Source organism: Phoca vitulina, unplaced genomic scaffold (assembly GCF_004348235.1).
Source record: "Phoca vitulina isolate PV1807 unplaced genomic scaffold, GSC_HSeal_1.0 scaffold32, whole genome shotgun sequence".
NCBI lineage: Eukaryota > Metazoa > Chordata > Mammalia > Carnivora > Phocidae > Phoca > Phoca vitulina.
Genome location: NW_022589735.1, coordinates 12692248 through 12711727, shown reverse-complemented (window position 1 = coordinate 12711727; position 19480 = coordinate 12692248). Strand labels below are relative to the sequence as shown.

The window sequence follows — 19480 nt, the reverse complement described above, 5'->3', positions numbered from 1 at the left end:
CAGGATTGATTTTAATGTCTTACTTATGGGTCATGGTGTATTTTAATTTTTAAATAATACTGGACTGGAAGAGTTTTTTATTGCTTCTGCTTTCTCACAGAACCAGATTTTATGCTAATGTGTGCCAACTACCTATTCCTAGACCAGTAAACCCTTACCACCTTGTCCATTGCTCCAAACACGGGTGCTAAGCTTGGTTGGTGCTTCATCCCTAGAGAGGAAGAGAGGACGTCAAATTTCCCCATCGGCAGTATAACCTGACTTGGGAAATCCTGGTTTACAACCATTCTATATAGTTTTTCTTTATATTATTTTCAAAAGCCTATAGAGTAGCAGATTCCATGCCCTACTATAGATTCCCATTGCAATGTTTAATGGCTGTACTCATCAGGAATGCCCTTCCTCTCAGTAAAGGTCCCCTTCACATAATGCTTCTCGACTTTCATTCTTAAAACTCTATTTAGAAGTCTGAAAATCAAATTCTTCAGTGTCACCGTATGGCTCGCTTCTGAACTCTGTGTTGTTCCATTTTCTCCTTTGAATATTGAACTTAAATTGAAAACAGGAATGGTCTGATGAGTGCTCATGAAATTCTTTGACTTAGGACACTGATACATTGAATATTATGCATAGTTAAATTATTACAGGTTATACCTTGATAAGAGCATCCACCACCTTCTTAAACATGTCATCAGACAACAGGCACAAAATCCCAGGTATGTGATGACACTTGATATGTACCTACATTGTCTAATAAGTACATAGCCTGCCGTGTGTTATAAATTAGGTAATTAAGGGACCCATACATTGCACCATTATCTTCACTCAAATCTCCAAGCTCATATTTGAACTCTGCCTCTGAGACTATGGACAGATGTACAGTGTATCTGATCAACGTGAAAAAGAGACCAATTTTGATCGATATTCCAAGCAGTTAGGTAGAAATCTCCTACCTCCTGAAAAGTGATGGATTAGGCATGTTCTACTGGGCCTGGTTCGGTAACTGGAAAAAGTAACAGCTAGAACTCCTCCCCTAATGTTTGCCAAAACTGCCTTTTAAATACTGCATTCCATTTTATTGTATAATAACCCTATGAATAATCAAATTAGGAAGCTGTTTGACAATGTCTTTTAAACACAGGCAAATGTTACTAAGTAAAATAATACAGTTTACTTGCTCCTTTTTTTTTTTTCTAATTTTATTTATTTGACAGAGAGGGAGAGCACAGGCAGGCGAGTGGCAGGCAGAGGGAGAAGTAGACTCCCTCTGAGCAAGCAGCTTGATGTGGGACTCAGATCCCAGGACCCTGGGATCATGACCTCAGCTGAAGGCAGATGCTTAACGGACTGAGCCACCCAGTCGCTCCTTACTTGCTCCTTTCTAATTCCTCCCCACTCTAGGAAAGGACTATGTGCTATTTTTTCCACCTGCCCCTACACCCATCCCCCTCCCCTCCTTTCTCACTTAAGACCACATTATTGTAAGTCTTCATCCCACACACTACAGAATAAGTTGTAGGGTACTCACGTGCTCATTAATTGAGCTGCAAGCCCATGCTGAGGAAGTTTTGAACACTTGCCCTTATTCATGCATCCAAAGGGGCCTGACTGAGGTTTCTCAAAAGGTTAAACATGTAACTACCATCTGACCAGCAATTCCACTCCTAGGTATTTACCAAAAAGAATTCAAAGCAGGGACTCAAACAGGTATTTGTACATCAATGTTCACAGCAGCGTTATTCACAAGAACCACAAGGCAGTAAACTCAGCCCAAGTGTTCATCAGCAGGTGAACGGATCAACAAATGGGGAATATACATACACTGGAATATTATCCAGCCATAAAAAAGAATGAAGTACTGAGATATGCTACAGCTTGGATGGACCTTGAAAACATTATATATAGCGATTATGAGTCAAACACAGCAGGAAAAATATATGACTGCACTTACATGAAGTATCCAGAACAGACAAATTCATAGACACAGAAAGTAGAATAGAGGTTACCAGAGACAGGGAAGAGGGGACGAGGGGGTATTGTTGAATGGGTATAGAGTTGATATTGGGTATGACAAGACGTTTTGGGTATAGACAGTGGTAATTGTTACACATACTGTGATTATATTTAATGCCATTGAATTGTTCAGTGGCATTAACTGTATACTTAACAAAGGCTAAAATGATAAATATTATGTTATGTATATTTTACTGCAATCAAAAAAAATACTTGGGGGCAAAAACTGAGCTCTCCTTTGAGCTGTAGCAGACACGTGAGATTTAGGGGAAGAGTCACTACCCAGAAGTTAGGAGGATGATAACCTCACCTACATTTCAGGCCCACACCTATCCCCTAGTAGGAGGGGTAGCTAGAGAAGGGACCTGGAGGCTAAAGGTGTAATGTCCCCAGGAAAAGCCAGCTAAGGACACCTAAGAGACAGCTTCCAACCTTTAGGTCACCCAGAGCCTTCCCCACCACACCCAGCCAGGCTTCCACAGGGGTCACTGGTCAGGAGCTCCCCCCCCCAAAAAAATGGGGGGGCACCTGGGTGGAGCAGTCGGTTGACTTTCTGACTCTTGGTTTCCCCTCAGGTAGTGATCTCAGGATGGTGAGATTCAGCCCTGCCTCCAGCTCCATGCTGAGCCAGGAGTCTGCTTGAGATTCTTTACCCCTTTCCCTCTGCCCCTCCCACTCCTGCCCTCCCTCTCTCTCTCCCCCCCCACCAAAATAAATAAATAAATCCTTTTTTCAACTAACATCTTCTTTAATTTAAAATCAATTAATTAACCTATAGTGTATTATTAGTTTCAGAGGTAGTTTAGTAATTCATCAGTTGCATATAACACCCAGTCCTCATTACATCAAGTGCCCTCCCTGATGCCCATCCCCCAGTTACCCCATCCCCCCACCCACCTCCTCTTCAGCAACCCTCAATTTGTTTTCTACAGTTAAGAGTCTCTTACGGTTTGTCTCCCTCTCTGATTTCGTCTTATTTTATTTTTCCTTCCCTTCCCCTAGGTTCATGTTTTGTTTCTTAAATTCCAAATATGAGTGAAATCCTATGATATTTGTCCTTCTCTGACTTATTTCGCTTAGCTTAATACCCTCTTGTTCCATCCATGTCATTGCAAATGGCAAGATTTCATTCTTTTTGATGGCTGAGTAATATTCCCTTGTTTATATGTATACACCCCCTCTTCTTTATCCATTCATCTGTAGATGGACATCTGGGCTCTTTCCATATTTGGCTATTGTGGCCATTGCCGCTATATACATTGGGGTGCATGTGTGTCAATAAATAAATCTTTTTAAAAAAATAGGGGGTAGGGGGAGAGAGAGAGAGAGAGAGAGCACGCACAACCTACCAGGCCAACTCTCATGGAATTTACATAAACATTTTTCTTTTACTTTTATTTTTCAAGTGTCAAGACAATCAATTTTGGAGCAGGCAGGCTACAAAAAGATGCTTTTGTTCTCTCAGCCTAATCACATAGCTACTAAATGCAGAGGGAAAAAGAAAGCTTTGGACGGGAATTGATCCCCAAAATGTATGCAATTATCTGAAAGGGCTGGTGTTTTCTTTTACACACACCATACATACACACATATACATACATACACGTAAACACTATGATTCTGTAGTCTTTGTACTTATTCTGAAATCTAAAATCAATTTTAAAAGAAAAACGAAGGACTTGCAGTCCCAGCCAGAGCAGAGTTAGTGATTTTTTTCCCCCAGCCATGTCATGAGCTACTGTTGCCACTTGTCATTGTTTTAAAGTAAATGCGGGCTTCCAACAAGTAGGTTTCACACTACTCTTACTCTCAACTACTCTGTAGAGAAGTAGAAAACCACCAACACATCCTTTACTGGATATAATAAGGGCATGCTTAGAATGATACCTGGAACGTGGTAGCTCTCAAAAATCTGTGAGATAAATGATGTTTGAAATGCAAAACTTCAGACGGCCTCACCACGTCCAAACCTCACCAAACAGATGGAAGAAGAGGCATTCATGTCACTGGGGGGGGGGGGGCGCAGTCCGGGCTGAGCGGCTAAGGAGGTTGTGATGAACGCCTCCCCGCCCCCACCCCCGCCTGGGGAAGGGTTAACCAGACAACCACTAGGGACAACCACGTCTCACTACCTTTGTCACTGAACCGACCTATTGTTGAAGCCCCGACGGAGCAGTCCCCAGTGAGGCAACATCCTGTTTGAATCATTTAGGCCGGGCCCCAGGCCAGCCCACACAGCGCATCAGCGTGAGAGAGCGCCTCGCTCAGTCGTAACCATTTCCTGGCGCTGCGGCCAGGCCGCCCGTTTCTCAAACCCCCCCCCCCCCCCGCCCCCCGGTTACAGTCGGGGCGGGCAAACAGCCCCACTTACCAGGAGGCTAAATCTACGGAGCCTAGTTAGGCCAGTGTTTCACCTGCATGGCCAATTAGCTTCCTGCCCCGAGCCCGACTAGTTCAACAGGTTTCCTCGCACGCGGCCGGGGCCTCCCGGGTTGGGGCGGGAGCCCGTCACTTGGCTTCGGCCCGCCCCTTCCCTCCCCGGCTCGCACGCCCGCGCCGACCAATCGCCGCCGGCCGGACGTGTCCAGGTTGGCGGCCCCGCCGTGCCGCGCCGCGCCGGGCCGGCCTGGATGCGCCGAGCGCCTGAGCGCGCGGGGAAGGCGCGGGGAAGGCGCGGTTCGCAGGGCCTGCGCGCCGGGCGCTGGCAGCCGCTGGCTGGGGGACGCCTGAAGGTGCCCTCCGCACGCGGCCCCGATGACCGAACTCCAGCAAGATGTGGAAGACACAAAGCCTGCCAAAGTGCTCGCGAAGAGAGAGAGCAAAGTTGGCGCAGCCCAGTAAGTATTCTCCGCAGGGACCCAGCCCCGGTGGCCGAGAGCGCGCAGCCCAGACGTCTCTGCCAGGGACCGGTTTGGAGTGGGTCTTGAGCGTGGACAGACGGCCCTGTGGCTGGAATTCTTTCGGGGGCGCCCGGTCGCTTTTTTTTCTTTCTTTCTTTTTTTTTCTTCTCTCCGATGCTGTGTTAGAGGAAAAGGCACGGCAGCCCTTCAGGAATGTACTGCAGCTTGCAGTCCGGTGGGGATGTGAAGGATTGGAGCTTTAGAATTCCCAAGGGAGGTCTGGGGCAGGCGGTCAGATCTCTGAAGCAGGTCAGGAAACAGCGCTAAGGTTTATTTCTGTTGCCCTACTTCTTCGTGACGTGTGTGAAGATGAAGTTGCCACCTAGATGTCATCTGGTCGTTCCCTTCACGGTGATGGGTGTTTTGTCATTTGATTCAGAGCTTCAGGGTGTCTTTCTCCCATCCCTTCACTGTTTCCCCTCAAGAGAGGGGAAAAGTGGTGGAAAACATGAAATATGATTTATCTTTCCTCTTAAAGACTGACTTTGCTTGGGAACTTGATACAAACTTGTTAAACACTTTTTTTTTTTTTTGAGAGAGAGAGAGAGAGGGTTTAGGAGTGGGGTGGGGGAGCACAATGAATATATAATAATATAAAACACTTCAAATATTGGGTTGTGACTATCCTCTTAACAGATTCATGTTCATAATAAGATTTGCACATTGTTGGGCCTATAAACTCTTCTGGTTTCGGAAACTGAAAACTGAAATATTTGGAACACAAGGATTAGCTTCCTGTAATAAAACTTATTTATCTTCCCCTGTACTACTTTTTTTTAATCCAAAAGTAGTATTTCCATGATTGTTATTCCCAAACATTCTTGTTTGAAACAGGAAAAGAATCTTTTGGTATTCGCTTCTTTTCTATATACTGTAACTTTAAGTGGTACTAAGATAAATATATAAATTGTTAAGATGAATAAATAAGCCCAATTTTTTTTTTTTTTTGGTACCAACCTGTTGGGGTACCTAAAAAATAGTTAAAATTCTATCTGCTTCATTTCAACATGTACTCATTTTTTTATGACACAGCCTGGTTCCACTTAAAGACTGGTGTTTATAAAAGCATCTTCCATCTGTGTATCAGAGTTTGGGCTGAAGTTTTGGAAGAAGACTAGCTTTTATTAGCTGCTTTGATTTATTATTTCAGAGGCTTTGGTCATATTCTCTTCCAGTGTCTGCTTTCCTTGGCTACCCTTTCTTCTGCCCCTCAAGCTTTGTCAACTTAAGCTGATACTCTTTCCTCTTCAATGATAGATAACACATGATTGAGGAAAAAAATCCCATAGGTATAACCCTCACAAAATGTTTTTGTTTTCTTAGCCCAAAATAAAATCCTAACTCTATTCTAATCATTCAAGCCCAAGAAAAAGCTAAACTAGCAAAGGACATCTCTCTCCTTTGCACTTAATCATTCTTTTATAATCTTCTCTTAAAAAGAGGTATTGTGGCATTCTTAAGCAGCCCTTGATAGATGTTTGAGGTGACAGGAGTGTTAAGGGGCACAAACAACGCTGGAGCCCAGGACTGTGAACCCCTAGTCCAGAAGTCAGCCCCAGGCAGTGTTAAGTTCCAGTTACACAAAGCAGAATGAGTCAAGTACACCCAACAGCTCCTAAGTTTTTACATCTTCACATTCCCAATAGTCTGCTCAGTTAAGGAGATCACATTTTAGTAGATGGAGAAAGTCTGTTACCTGTTTAGATGAATTCTCTTAACTTAAAACTCTTCAGATGCTGGCAAAATAATTTTATAGGAGATAATCATAACCATATTGAAGCGGAAGACCCCAAAGAGCCAGACCTTCATTTGGAACACCTAGTTTGACAAATTCATTTTAGTTCAACTAATATTGGAATACCTACTATGGGCTCCATAATGGTGGGAAATACAGAATGAAGGTGATGTGGTTATCTGCCCTTATGGAACCCAAGAGCTGTGTTGAGGAGAGGCATACATATATGGATAGATAGGTCTGTATCTGTATATATCTGTTACTGCAGGTCTGAGGACATTGGTGTCCGTGGCCATATTAAACCCATAAACAAGGTACCGCTATAAAAAGTTTGGCTTATAACTGAATCTTCTCCACAGTGAGGATGTTTGCCCATTTGGCAGTCTTTAGTAAATTTTTCTTGGTTTATGGAGATTTTGTTTGTTTTGTTTGTTACAAAGTGGTAATTTGCAGGCCTGCTAAAGTCACTTCTGAGTCAATCGAAGACTTTAGACACTCTACTTCCTGAGCTTTTGAACTCTTGCTTTGGTAACAGAATAAGAGTGATTTTAAGAGGGAGGTAGATACATTATCAGTGTTATATGTATTGTGATAATTGCATGTTCGAAATCATTTGAGGAGCACAATTTTGATGCTTAGAAACCCAGTCTAACTTCTTTGTTTTGAACTTTGTAACTTAGATTAATTATCACTAAGCTCAGAGTCGTTGGGAGTCCGAGTGTCCCGATGGACGTTTTCTTCTCGAGTGTTAGAATGGCTTGCTCTTCCTACACAGCCCTCATCACCTAGAACCCAGACTCGTAATGAATAATAGCTGGCCTTTACTGAGAATCCTCGCTTTACTGAAAGGCAGTGTGCTCAACACTTAACGTTCATTTTCGTACAGGATTAGGCAGATACTGTCATCTCCATTTTACAGATAAGAACATGGAAGGTCTGAGAAGTTAAGCAACTAGGCAGAGACCCAGTGAATAGAGGACAGCTCAGATTCAAGGCCAGGACTGCTTGCTCTAGAGCCTGAACTTGAATACTTTATCCCTACTGTACTCCACAATCTGTGATGGCCCTCCTGACCTCCTCTCCTCTGCCAAGAAGTTCAGACCTTTTATGATCTGAGCACACGTAGACCATTTCAACCTCAATCCTAATATTAGCATGCACATCTTTTATAGCTAAACACTTGGCGCTAGCGGCCCTCTACTTAGGAGGTTAGGACGCAGAAGAATAAGGAACAGGTATGCCAAATGTACTTCTGAGTAAGGTTCCCTTCATTCTCTCCTTCTCACCTCTATTCCTTTGCTCAAGCAATTCCCTCTCTTCTTTGTCTCAGTATACTTCTATAGATCATCTCAAAATTCCCTTCCTTTAAAGCCTTTCCTTGTCACTGGCCATACTTAGCTCTTCCTTATCTGGGCTCACCTTGCATGTTTGTGATCTATTCCAGAGAATTTAGCTGCCACTATTATTGCTGTTAATTAACAGTAATGTTTATCGAACATTTATTATGTACAAAGTACTGTTTTAAGTTGTTAACAGATATGAACTCACACACTAGTCCAGAGTATATTAGTTAACCTTAAATTGATTGCAGACTCTGATCACATTTTTTCTTACTGAATTTCTCAGAGGGCCCAACGAATAATCTCTTCCAATAACCATCTGTTGGTGAGCAAGGGAAGCTGAGACCCAGCCCCCTAATTAAGGTATATAATATACTTAGAGCTGACATTCCGCTTGACTGTCTCCGGGGAAATCTTGCTCCTTTAGAATTTCTTAATCACATTTTCTATCAGTAGCATTTTGAATTTTTAGATACATTGACTTGCCCGAGAATTTTGACTTATTCATCTTTATGTTAGCAGTGAGGTGAGGCTGCCCATTTACTCATCACCAAAATGCATATTTGATTTAAAAATACTCCTTCCTTACCAAGAATTGTTAATTTAGCTGTATATTTCCTTTTGAGATCCTAGTTTTCCCCTTTCAGTACTTTTTTCATTCTGAATGTTATGTTCCCCATATATAGACATTTCTAACAAACCCTTTTTTTTTTTTTTTTTTTAGGTTTTATTTATTTGAGAGAGAATGACAGACAGAGAGCATGAGAGGGAGGAGGGTCAGAGGGAGAAGCAGACTCCCTGCTGAGCAGGGAGCCTGATGCGGGACTCGACCCTGGGACTCCAGGATCATGACTTGAGCCGAAGGCAGTTGCTTTATCAACTGAGCCACCCAGGCGCCCCAAACCCTAACTTTTTTGACACATATTTTCTGAGATACACTTTTATTTCATAAACTCTGTTGTGGATCTGATTTACTAATAGCTAAGTTATTTTCAATGAATTGCAAAAAGTATCTAAAATGACTGATATATTTCTGGACAAAAGTTATCTTGATTCATATTTCAAATAATGAATTTTATCACATGTAACATATTTATAATGCGATTTTAATTTTTAACACACTTTAATAATTTGAGACATAAGAATTCTAGACATTTATTCAACTCGATATATATGGAGAAAGAGAGGATGGATGTGGACAACATAAACATTTACCTTAAAAGGAAACTCTCTTGTATTAGCAAGAAGAAATAATGATTTTAGGGACATGTTTGACATTAGTGAATTCAAATAAAACTAAGTGACCGTGAAAGCATTTATCATGCAAACACAATAAGGGTTGAAGTTAAGAATTGGTCTTGCATTGGAAACAAGAGGAGCAAAGACAAATAATGTTTGAGGATAGCTTGATTTCTTAGTGCTTGCTTAATTCCAAACTTCCAAAGTGCTCATTTAGAAAGAAAATCTCCATATTGTATATTACCCACATATTATCTATCTTTCCGAGTGTGTATGTGTGGGTGTGTCCACATTTTTCTAAAATTCTAATTTCCAGGTCACCAGTTCTGACAGGTTATCCGGTGTACTTTTTAATAGAAACTTTGGAATAGGAAGAAAAAATTGTAACATTAGAAACTATTAAAATTTTATTAAAATGAAACAATTGGAAGAGTTTGAAAAGATGGAGAAAAATTAAATAGTGTGCTTATCTAAAATGTTTTTGGAAAGGAATTTAATGAATCAAATCAGTCCTCTAGCTAGAGGGTACTATCCTAGGAAATCGCTGATTTAAGGTAGTTCATAAAGATGTTGAGAATGCAGGCTCGGGCCTACTTTACAATAAAAAAATAGAGCAATGATTTTTTTAAAAAATCCTAGTGCAACCCACACATGTATCACAATTTAAAAAAAAAAAAATTTAAAAACTGATGCCAGAAAAAAAAAAGACTCTAGGAAACAAGGATTTGAAATCTAACTTTCCTGTCTCCTGAAGTGTGACCCTGGCCAGTTACTTAACACCACTAAGTCTCCCTTTCGTCATCTGTAAAGGGGAATACTTAAGTCAGCTGTTTCGTAGATGCTTGCTTTCATGTTTAAATGAGAAATGTAAGAAATTCACTTCACCTAGTGCCTGACATCGTGAGCTCTCAATAACGGTAGCTCTGTTCACCTTCGGTGTTGACGGTCTGGGACTTGCTGTGGAGTGGGGGGGTGAGGGAGGAGGCTGACATAAAAGGTAATTAAATTAGTCAAAATTCAACAGGCCTGACTCTGACAGTCGCATGCCCCCCGTGTTGTAGTCAGTGAGCCTCTGTTACATCAGCTAGACCTTGAGGACACTCGGGACGGTACCCAAGCATTTCCATGAAACCAACATGGCACCTTGGTTTTTAGTTTATGTCAAGAGGATCTCCTATTGTAACTGTTTAGTGACCTACCAGCTTATTTAAATATTGCTTACTGCTTTGGTGTTATCCCATCTGTGGTCCAGGACTGTTATCTATGAGCCATTGATTTTCACATCCTGCTTCCTGGCACTGAGTTTTATCTCATGGCTCCTCATCTTTAAACTGCTGATTGTTTTTCATTTGCTACACTCCAGTAGAACTCTCCCTCACCATCTTTCTAATTCTTTAAATGCTCAGCTCTAGGCATTTCACACATTTTCAAATGGTGTAAAGCAGAGGTCCTCGAGAGAGATTCCTCCACAGTCACTTTAATGACTGTTCTTTCTCCTTAAAGGAAAGCGGGTGTTTTTATCTGAACTTAAATTTGATTATTTACTCCTAGCAGAGAAGCCGAACCAACTTAAACTGCATTCCATAAGGGAGACTAATTTGTATGCTGTCATTGGTCATTCTGTCCCATTCAGGATGGGACATGATGTCTCAAGAGGCAGATTATTTTTAACAAGTTCATTGAGATATATATAACATATCATAAAATTTACCCATTTCCAGTGTACAATTCAGTAACGTTACTGAGTGGTGTGCTATTGGCATACCTGGTTTTAGAACATTGTCACCTCCCCCCCAGTAAGATTCCTTACACCCATTTATATATATATTTTTTAAGATTTTATTTATTTATTTGAGAGAGAGAGTGAGAGAGAGAGAGCACAAGAGGGGGGAGCGGGAGAGGGAGAAGCAGACTCCCTGCTGAGCAGGGAGCCCGATGCGGGACTCGATCCCGGGACTCCAGGATCATGACCTGAGCCGAAGGCAGTCGCTTAACCAACTGAGCCACCCAGGCGCCCTACACCCATTTATATTTAATCCTCATTCCCACCCAGCCCCAGGTAACCACTTGTCTACTTTCTGTTTCTACAAATTTGCCTTTTCTGGGCATTTCATATAAATGGAATCATATAATATGTTCTTTTTTTTTTTTTTAAGATTTATCTATCTATTTAATTATTTATTTATTTGAGAGAGAGAATGTGTGTGTGAGTGAGAGGGAGAAGCAGGCTCCCCACTGAGCAGGGAGCCCGATACGGGGCTCGACCCCAGGACCCTGAGATCATGACCTGAGCCAAAGGCAGATGTTTAACTGACTGAGCCACCCAGGTGCCCCAATACCTGGTTTCTTGTATCTGCCTTCCTTCACTTGACATTGGGTTTTTGAAGTTCGTCTGTGAAGTAGCATGTCAGCAGTTCATTCCTTTTTATTGCTGAATAGTATTCCACTATATGGATATACCACATTTTGTCTGTCTCTTCATTTGTTCATGAACATTTAGCGTGTCTCCACTTGTTGGTTATTATGAATAATGCTATGAGTATTTGCATGCAAGCCTTTGTGTGGACATATGCTATTAATTCTCTTGAGTATATACCTAGAAGTGGAATTCCTGGATCATATCGTAATTCTGTGTTTAACTTTTGGAGGAACTGGCAGAGTTTTTCCAAAGCAGCTATACCATTTGATGTTTCTCCTAGCAATGTGTGAGGGCCCATGGTGTAGATTTAAGAGAAAATGCTTTCACAGTGCAGGGAAACAAGATTGTAAGCACTTTAAATATGGATGGGTGGCTTATACTTTGTAACATAATGAATATCTGTTGATTGCTGACTAAGCAACATTCATACTTAAAATTTTGAAAACTCCTCCAAACTGCAGTGTTATCGAAGATGTGAACAGATGTTACAATGTTAACAAAGATAACTCTGGCTGTCATACTTGGGTACATTTTTTTACAACCTCTTAAAATTTTGCATGTAACATTTATCACTGTTTTTTAATGACAGAATAATATAAAGAAGAAATTTAAAAATCGGACCATAATCTCCCCCATCTGGGTTGACCTACTTTAAAGCAATATGTGTATAAGGTTAGAAAAATAAAACAATGTAAGCTGTGTACAAAATGAAAAATGAGAGCTTTATTTCTGTCTCCCATGTTCATGTCCTTGTCTCAAAGGTAACCACTTGCTGAGGTTCTTGTTTTGTACTTTTGCTGTTGGCACTTATGGCCAGAATCAAGTTTTTTGTTGGTTTGATTTGTTTTAGAATATCCACCTCCCAGTATGCATGTAAGTATGTTGGACTTGGTAAAACGAAAGACTGTGGGAGGATTACGAGTGATCATACTCTACTTGGACAGCATACCGTAGGAGAGCTCAGTAAATGGCAGACGGTATTCTCATAAAGCACTGTTTTCTCAAACTTCTTTGCAAAATAGTCATCTACCAGTAAAGTGGCCTCCTCGGTTTTAGCATTGAAGGATAAATAAATCCATCAGAACACGACTTTCTTGAGTGGACCTTAGGAACGTGGCATTAAGTGGAGGGTCAGATTTCTGACTGCACCATCCTCCAGTTATCAGTTCATTTTCTCATCTCTTCTGTTCCCCTCTCCTAAATGAGGGACCCTAGACAGGCCCCTGATGACATGAGGTAGCGATACCTGGGCTGCCATGTGAACAACTAGATGGAGGTCACAGTAGTGATGAGATGGGTTTAAAAAAGAAGTAATGGAGCGGAGAAGTGGAAATGTGAAGGTGGCGACTATGAGTAAGGAGATGAGGAGCGAAGAAAGTCAGAAAAACTCAGGAGGGATATCAAGTTACATGGAAAAGAGAAAAAAAAAAGTTAATTTACCATTAATGTGTGCGATCTTCCATTTGTTTCCTAGCAGATGTTTCTTGTCTTCTCTCCATATGCTGTTCAGTAGCCTGTTGGTGAAGTCTCTGGCACTGTGATGGGGAGCAGACATGCCTCTTCTTCCCTCATGGAAATACTGAGCTGTGTATAAATGTTGTTTTCTTTAAGTGCCTATATATCAGGTTTATGATTATACCCATTTTTGTTTAGATGTTTGTCTAGATGTTTCGAATTATGTCTTCCGTCTTATGCAGTGAGTTAAAAACTGGGAAGAACCTTAGAAATTGGCTAAATTTTGTGTCATTTACTATTAAGGATTATTACCTGAAAGACAGTGATCTTGGGATCCTACAAATTATTTTTTTTTAAGATTTTATTTATTTATTTGACAGAGACACAGCGAGAGAGGGAATGCAAGCAGAGGGACTGGGAGAGGGAGAAGCAGGCTTCCCACTGAGCCAGGAGCCCAATGCAGGGCTCGATCCCAGGACGCTGGGATCATGACCTGAGCCAAAGGCAGATGCTTAACGACTGAGCCACCCAGGCATCCCGTACAAATTATTTTGAAACCCCTAGGATGTAGTGCTATAAAGGGTGTATTGCGAGTTGAGTTGCCATAGGTTAACAGTGATGAAAAACTAATTCATCATGACAGCTTTTATTATCACAGTATTGTTTCTATAATTCTTTGGAAAATAGCACCTCATTTGATCCTAACAACTTAAATTTTATGCTACATAACATATAATGTGGTCTTCTGAGAGCTTATAGGAAACATCAAGAATATTTTCCTTTCCTCTTATAATAAAGTTCCGTAGTATATAAAGTTAGGCTAGTTTTCACATGAAGTCGGTAGATTTCTTACATTTGTTTTTTATTTGATCAGAATCTTTTCTGAAAATTTTACAAAGAATCACAACACCTTTGTAGAAATCTGATACTAAAATCACAGAAGATCAGACTTTTCATCAATACCTGAAATGAGAGAATAATCAGTGGCATATGAACTAGGAGAAAGGCAATATTTAATAACTGAGAATGACCAGAAAGATTTGCTCATGTTCTCAGCTGACATTGACTAAGTAATTCTGTATGTTGGGCACCATGTTGGGTGTCATGGCAGTCCCCAGTTGAAGAATATAAGGCCTTTGCCCATAAGGAAAATAAGAGCAGAGGAAAGGAATATTTTGAGAGCAGATCTTTTTTTTCAAAGAAGAGACAAGGTAGCTTCAGAAAATATATTAAAGCTTAGATGAGGTGTGATATCATTGTTATGTACTAGACACCATTCAGAGTGCTTTTACATATATACATGCAATGAGGTAGGTACAGTTCTCATCACAATTTTATGCCTAATAGAGACTCAGCGACTTGCCCAGGATCATAACAGCTTGTGAAGTGTTGAAGCCAAAATTCAAATGCCCAAGCATTCTAATCTGAACCGGCCCCTCAAGATCGTTACTTACATAAACAACCTCAGTAGATTTAGGAGAGTAAAGACACAGAAGGCAGAGTACCTCCATGAAGTGTCTCTGATCCCTGAGTAGATCTCTTAACTTTGATTGGTCTGTTTCCTCAACTATAAACCAAGATTCCTTTCCATTCAACACTTCTAACATTGAAAGGATGTCTAATGTTATGTAGAGGACAGGGTAGAGGGAGCACCTTTAACTAACTTTGGGGCACTGGGATTTTCTCTGTGTGTTGTCAGACACAGGTCTGACTCTCTAGCTCCTTCTGCTCAGACCTGACCACAGGGAACTTAATCATAGCAGTTTCAGCTTTATACTGTGATTTGTGCGACAGTCATTCATAGGTTCCAGTTTTTAAAAACCGTGGTTGGGTTTTTCTTTGCATAAGCACAGAGTGTTTCTACAAAGTAATGTGACTGCTTTGTTATAAAAACATGTGAATGTTGTCTCTTTAAAAGTAGTCACCAAAGGAACCCAAGAACTTTTCCAAAAATGCTGCAATTGCACAAAACCTTTTTGAAACTCTTCTTACAGAGTTACTTTCAAAGCCTGGAACCCATTCTTTGAATAGTCATAAGGTTGGCAAATCCTCGTCCTTTGGGAATGAATTCAATTTCTGGAAACAACCTGAAGCCAAATGTGGTGAATACGGTGGATAAGAACAAATTAAATACCTTTAAACCACTCTTGGATAGGATCATTTTTGATCCAAAACCAAGTTGTGACTATAAAATAATAAGACCAAGTTTCTAGTGATATTTACAAACTAGTTTCTATATGTCCAACTTCAGGTTATTACTTTGTAACCTCATTATGAAAACAAGAAACTGTTACAGTTTTTATTCTGTCCTAAAATCATTTTTCAGTGTTTATAATCTACCCAGGTAGGTGTTAGACATATCATAAGCATTAAAAAAATACATTGAGTATGCAAATGTAACATGTGATATCTTTTCATTGAAGTGTATTCCCTATGTATTGGGGAAAACAATTTGTGAAAAACTTGCCCTGAGTTTAGTTTAAAGTAAGTGAAATTCAGCGGTCACAATCTTCTTATATTATCTTGTCCTTCATTACAGATTAAGGGAATATGTATGCTAATTACATTTTTTCAGGCCCTCTCTCCATATCAGAACTTTACACCAGATGGACTTTTTTCACGTATGCAAGGCATCACTCCTGACTTTTCCACAGGATGGCTATCAGTTCTCAGCATGAAACTTTCCACTTTTGTCCAAGTGTCCCGTTAGTTAATATCTGTGAGATGATTGATCTGCTACTACCTGTTAAGTCCTAGAGCATTAAAGATAAAGATAAAGAGCATTAAGTCCTAGACCATTAAAGATAAGCATCTTTTCTTGTTCCCAATTTTTGGTCCAAATGGGTTTATTAGCATAGCAGTTTTATCTGAGATCTGATTTTAGTGCTGTAGTGTTTGGTAACTTGTATGTGCTTTGTCTCCACTCTTCTGTAATCCACTGGAATTCAACAGACATTTCCCTACTGCTTACTCTCTGCTGGGCATACAAGGCTAAAGGACATGTGTGCACTGGCCTCAGGAGCTCACAGGCTGGGGAGAAGAGAGTGGGGATATGGGCACACACACATATAACTAATACCATGTGATAAAAATTTCACAGTAGTTGTCTGCTGCTAATGGGAACAGAGATGTAGGCAATTTGTTTTCCTTGAGGTGAGCTGAGGTAAGAAGTGATGTTGAAGCGTGGTTGAGGGGCAGTAGAGAATTTGGCCTCAGCTGAAGGGAGAAAATTATTCCAGGCAGAAGGAAGAACAAAGATAGGTCACTTGAGAGTTCAAAATCATGTTTTTGACACATATGTAAAGGTCTCCTGTGGCTGGAATGGTGGGGGCCAGGAGAACTAGGAAGAGCAGACTGGGGGCAGACCTGGAGCCCCCATTTAGAATGCTCTTCCTTGCTTTGTTCTTTCTTCACTTCCAGCTTTGGCTCTGCTACTGATTTTTTGGAACTTTAGGGAAGTCATTCGCTCTGGTCTTCACTTTCCTCCTCTGTAAAGAAGGGGAGCTGAATGACCTGATTTGTTAGATTCCTTCCAATCTGAAGAGGAAGAGTCTTTGAAGAAACTGCCCTACTTCTCTGCACTCTTCTGTAGCCTTTGTGTAAAGAATTCTATCAGACTGGAACAAACCAAGGAAAGCTTTTTGAGTATGACTAGAATCCTTGCTTTCTTACTTGGTGTTGTGCTCTTTTATTTTTTTCTTTCCTTTCCCTAGGTAAACTTACACCTGGTTAAGGCAGACCTGCCACTGGAACATACCTAAACTGTCCTCTCACAAATTTGTAGATACTTATCAGCATTCATGTTGCATTTAGACATCCCTGCTTTGCCCTTTGGCTGCAGCTGACAGGGTCACAATGCCTTCTGGACTGTCATAGTAGAAATGTCAAATCAAGTAACTTAATGTCAAACCTATAGCACACATGGAGACCAAACTTCTTACCAGTAGAATTGCAAGCTTCTCGGCTATAGTTCGGGTCTGAAAATAATGGTATATTGCACTGGAATACAGATGACAATTTAAGGTTAAAAGACCTTTTGCCTCAGAAATGAAGTCAGGGATATTTGCTTACCACTTCAACTTAATAATTATTTTAGCATTTAAAAGCACTTTATATTTTTTAAAGTACTTTCATGTACACCAGTAGTTGAATTTAACACACATATTCTGAGAACTTACTCTTGTCAGGTACTGTGCTGTCCATCTTAAAAGTAAAACAACCAGTTATTTTTACCATCATAATGGGTTTACTCGGGAACAGCAGAGAAATTGCAGTCTGGGATGAGCAAGCAATAGCAAAAGCCACTGGCAGGTCCACAGAACAAAGGAAAGGAATGCTTCTTTATAGAGAAAAAGGAGAAGTTGGGAGGGGCTGTTATAAACAAAAAGGCCATTGGTGTAAACTGGGAATTTGAAGCACAGTGGCTTTTCGTTGGCTGATTGACGACAGTCTCTCATTGGCTGGGCTGTTGCCAGGCCAGGAGAAAATCTTCTAGGTTTTCCTTTTGGGAATGCAAGGTCTGTCTCTTTCTGTTGAGTCTGCAAAGTGGGGCAACTAGTGATACAACTTGGGCTCCCCGCCTTCCGGCCTCCTGACTCCATTTTCCATGAGGTTTCCTTTATTAAGTTTCACAATACTATGTTATAAGGATATTAAGTTGTATTAGACATGGACCCTGCCCTCTAGAGCAGATTTCTCTATAATTTGAGCACTATCTTACTATGACATTAAATATGAATTTCAATCTATTGTGATAAATAAGAATACGTACAAATTCTTTTTTAAGAGAAGAGCGGAGGAGAAAGTAGCCCAGTGTGGGGACTGAGTAGATAAAGTAAATCATGAGAATGGTTGGAATTTTCCAATGGAGAGAAGAGTAGAGTCCCAAAGAGAGAACCTAGGAATGATTTTATGTTGGAATGAAGGACAAAAGAAGAGGCCACAAAGGTGATGGAAAATAAATGGCACAGCAGAAAAAAAAGCAGTAATATTAAATGCTTGAAATAGAATCATGAAAAAAATGACCAAGGGAAGGAGACTCTCAAGACATAGCAAGGGCAGGTGCTGCCAGTAGCCGCATTAAGAGAACTCCTGAAGGGCCCTTGGCATTTAGCAATACAGAGATCACCAGGGAACTCTGCCAGTGAAATTTTAGTGGAGCACTGAAAATGGAGGCCAGACTATAGTGAATTGGGTTAATGGGAAATGAAGAAGCAGACACAGCATGGGTAGGCTATAGCTTCAAGAGATGCCACTGAGAAATGAAGGAAGGCGAGGGAGGTAACTGGAGGAAGTGAGGTCAAAGGAAAGTGTTGTGCTTTATTTATTTTTTTAAATTTAAATTCTAGTTAATATACAGTGCAAGGTTTTGTTTTGTTTTGTTTTTCCCCACACACACAAAGATGTTAGAACTTTATTTTGAAAAAATTAGGAAGATAATGACCGTCCTTGAGCAGTGACATGATCAAAACTGGGCTTTTATCCCCACAGCTGTTCATGACTGAAGCTCAACCAAGAGTGAGTGTTGAAGAATCATGGTAGATTCAGCAGCAGGATCTGTGATTGGGAGCTGAGGGTTTAAAGTGATGGGCTCAGAGATGAGTCTTTCTTTATCTCAGCTTCATCATGGGTGATAGGTCCATTTTTTAAATTTAAATCCAATTAATTAACATATAGTGTAGTATTAGTTTCGGAGGTAGAGTTCAGTGATTCATCAGTCTTATATAATACCCAGTGCTCATTATAGCACATGCCCTCCTTAATGTCCATCACCCAGTTACCCCATACCTCCACCCCTCTCTCCTCCAGCAACCCTCAGTTTGTTTCCTGTGAATCAGAGTCTCTTATGGTTTGTCTCCCTCTCTGGTTTCCTCTTGTTTTATTTCTCCCTCCCTTCCCCTATGATCCTCTGTTTCATTTCTTAAATTACACATATGAGTGAGATCATAGGATAATTGTCTTTCTCTGACTGACTTATTTAGCTTAGCGTAATACCCTCTAGTTCCATTCACATCATTGCAAATGGCAAGATTTCATTTTTTTGATGGCTAAGTAGTATTCCATTGTCTATATATATGTACATTGCATCCTCTTTATCCATTCTTCTGTTGATGGACATCTAGGCTCTTTCCATAGTTTTGCTATTGTGGACATTGCTGCTATAAACATTGGGGTGCAGGTGCCCCTTCGGATCACTACATTTGTATCTTTGGGGTAAATACCTAGTAGTGCAATTGCTAGGTCATAGGGTAGCTCTGTTTTCAACTTTTTGAGGAACCTCCATACTGTTTTCCAGAGTGGCTGCACCAGCTTGCATTCCCACCAACAGTGTAGGAGGGTTCCCCTTTCTCCACATCCTCGCCAACATCTGTCATTTCCT

The 19480-nt window shown here is 40.7% G+C and overlaps 1 protein-coding gene across 5 annotated transcripts in view; it reads left to right on the top strand.

Annotated features, from left to right (window-relative positions):
* Positions 1–19480, top strand: part of GRAMD2B (GRAM domain containing 2B) — a 122654-nt gene that overhangs the window by 47853 nt on the left and 55321 nt on the right. For 2 of the 5 annotated variants that reach the window (XM_032425284.1, XM_032425287.1), the window contains exon 1: positions 4629–4850. The exons of the other annotated variants lie outside the window; for them this stretch is intronic. In XM_032425284.1, the coding sequence (XP_032281175.1) occupies positions 4768–4850 (83 nt within the window). In that variant the 5' untranslated portion in view covers positions 4629–4767. Of the gene's footprint in view, positions 1–4628; positions 4851–19480 lie in introns of those variants that run through there. 5 annotated transcript variants of the gene reach the window in all.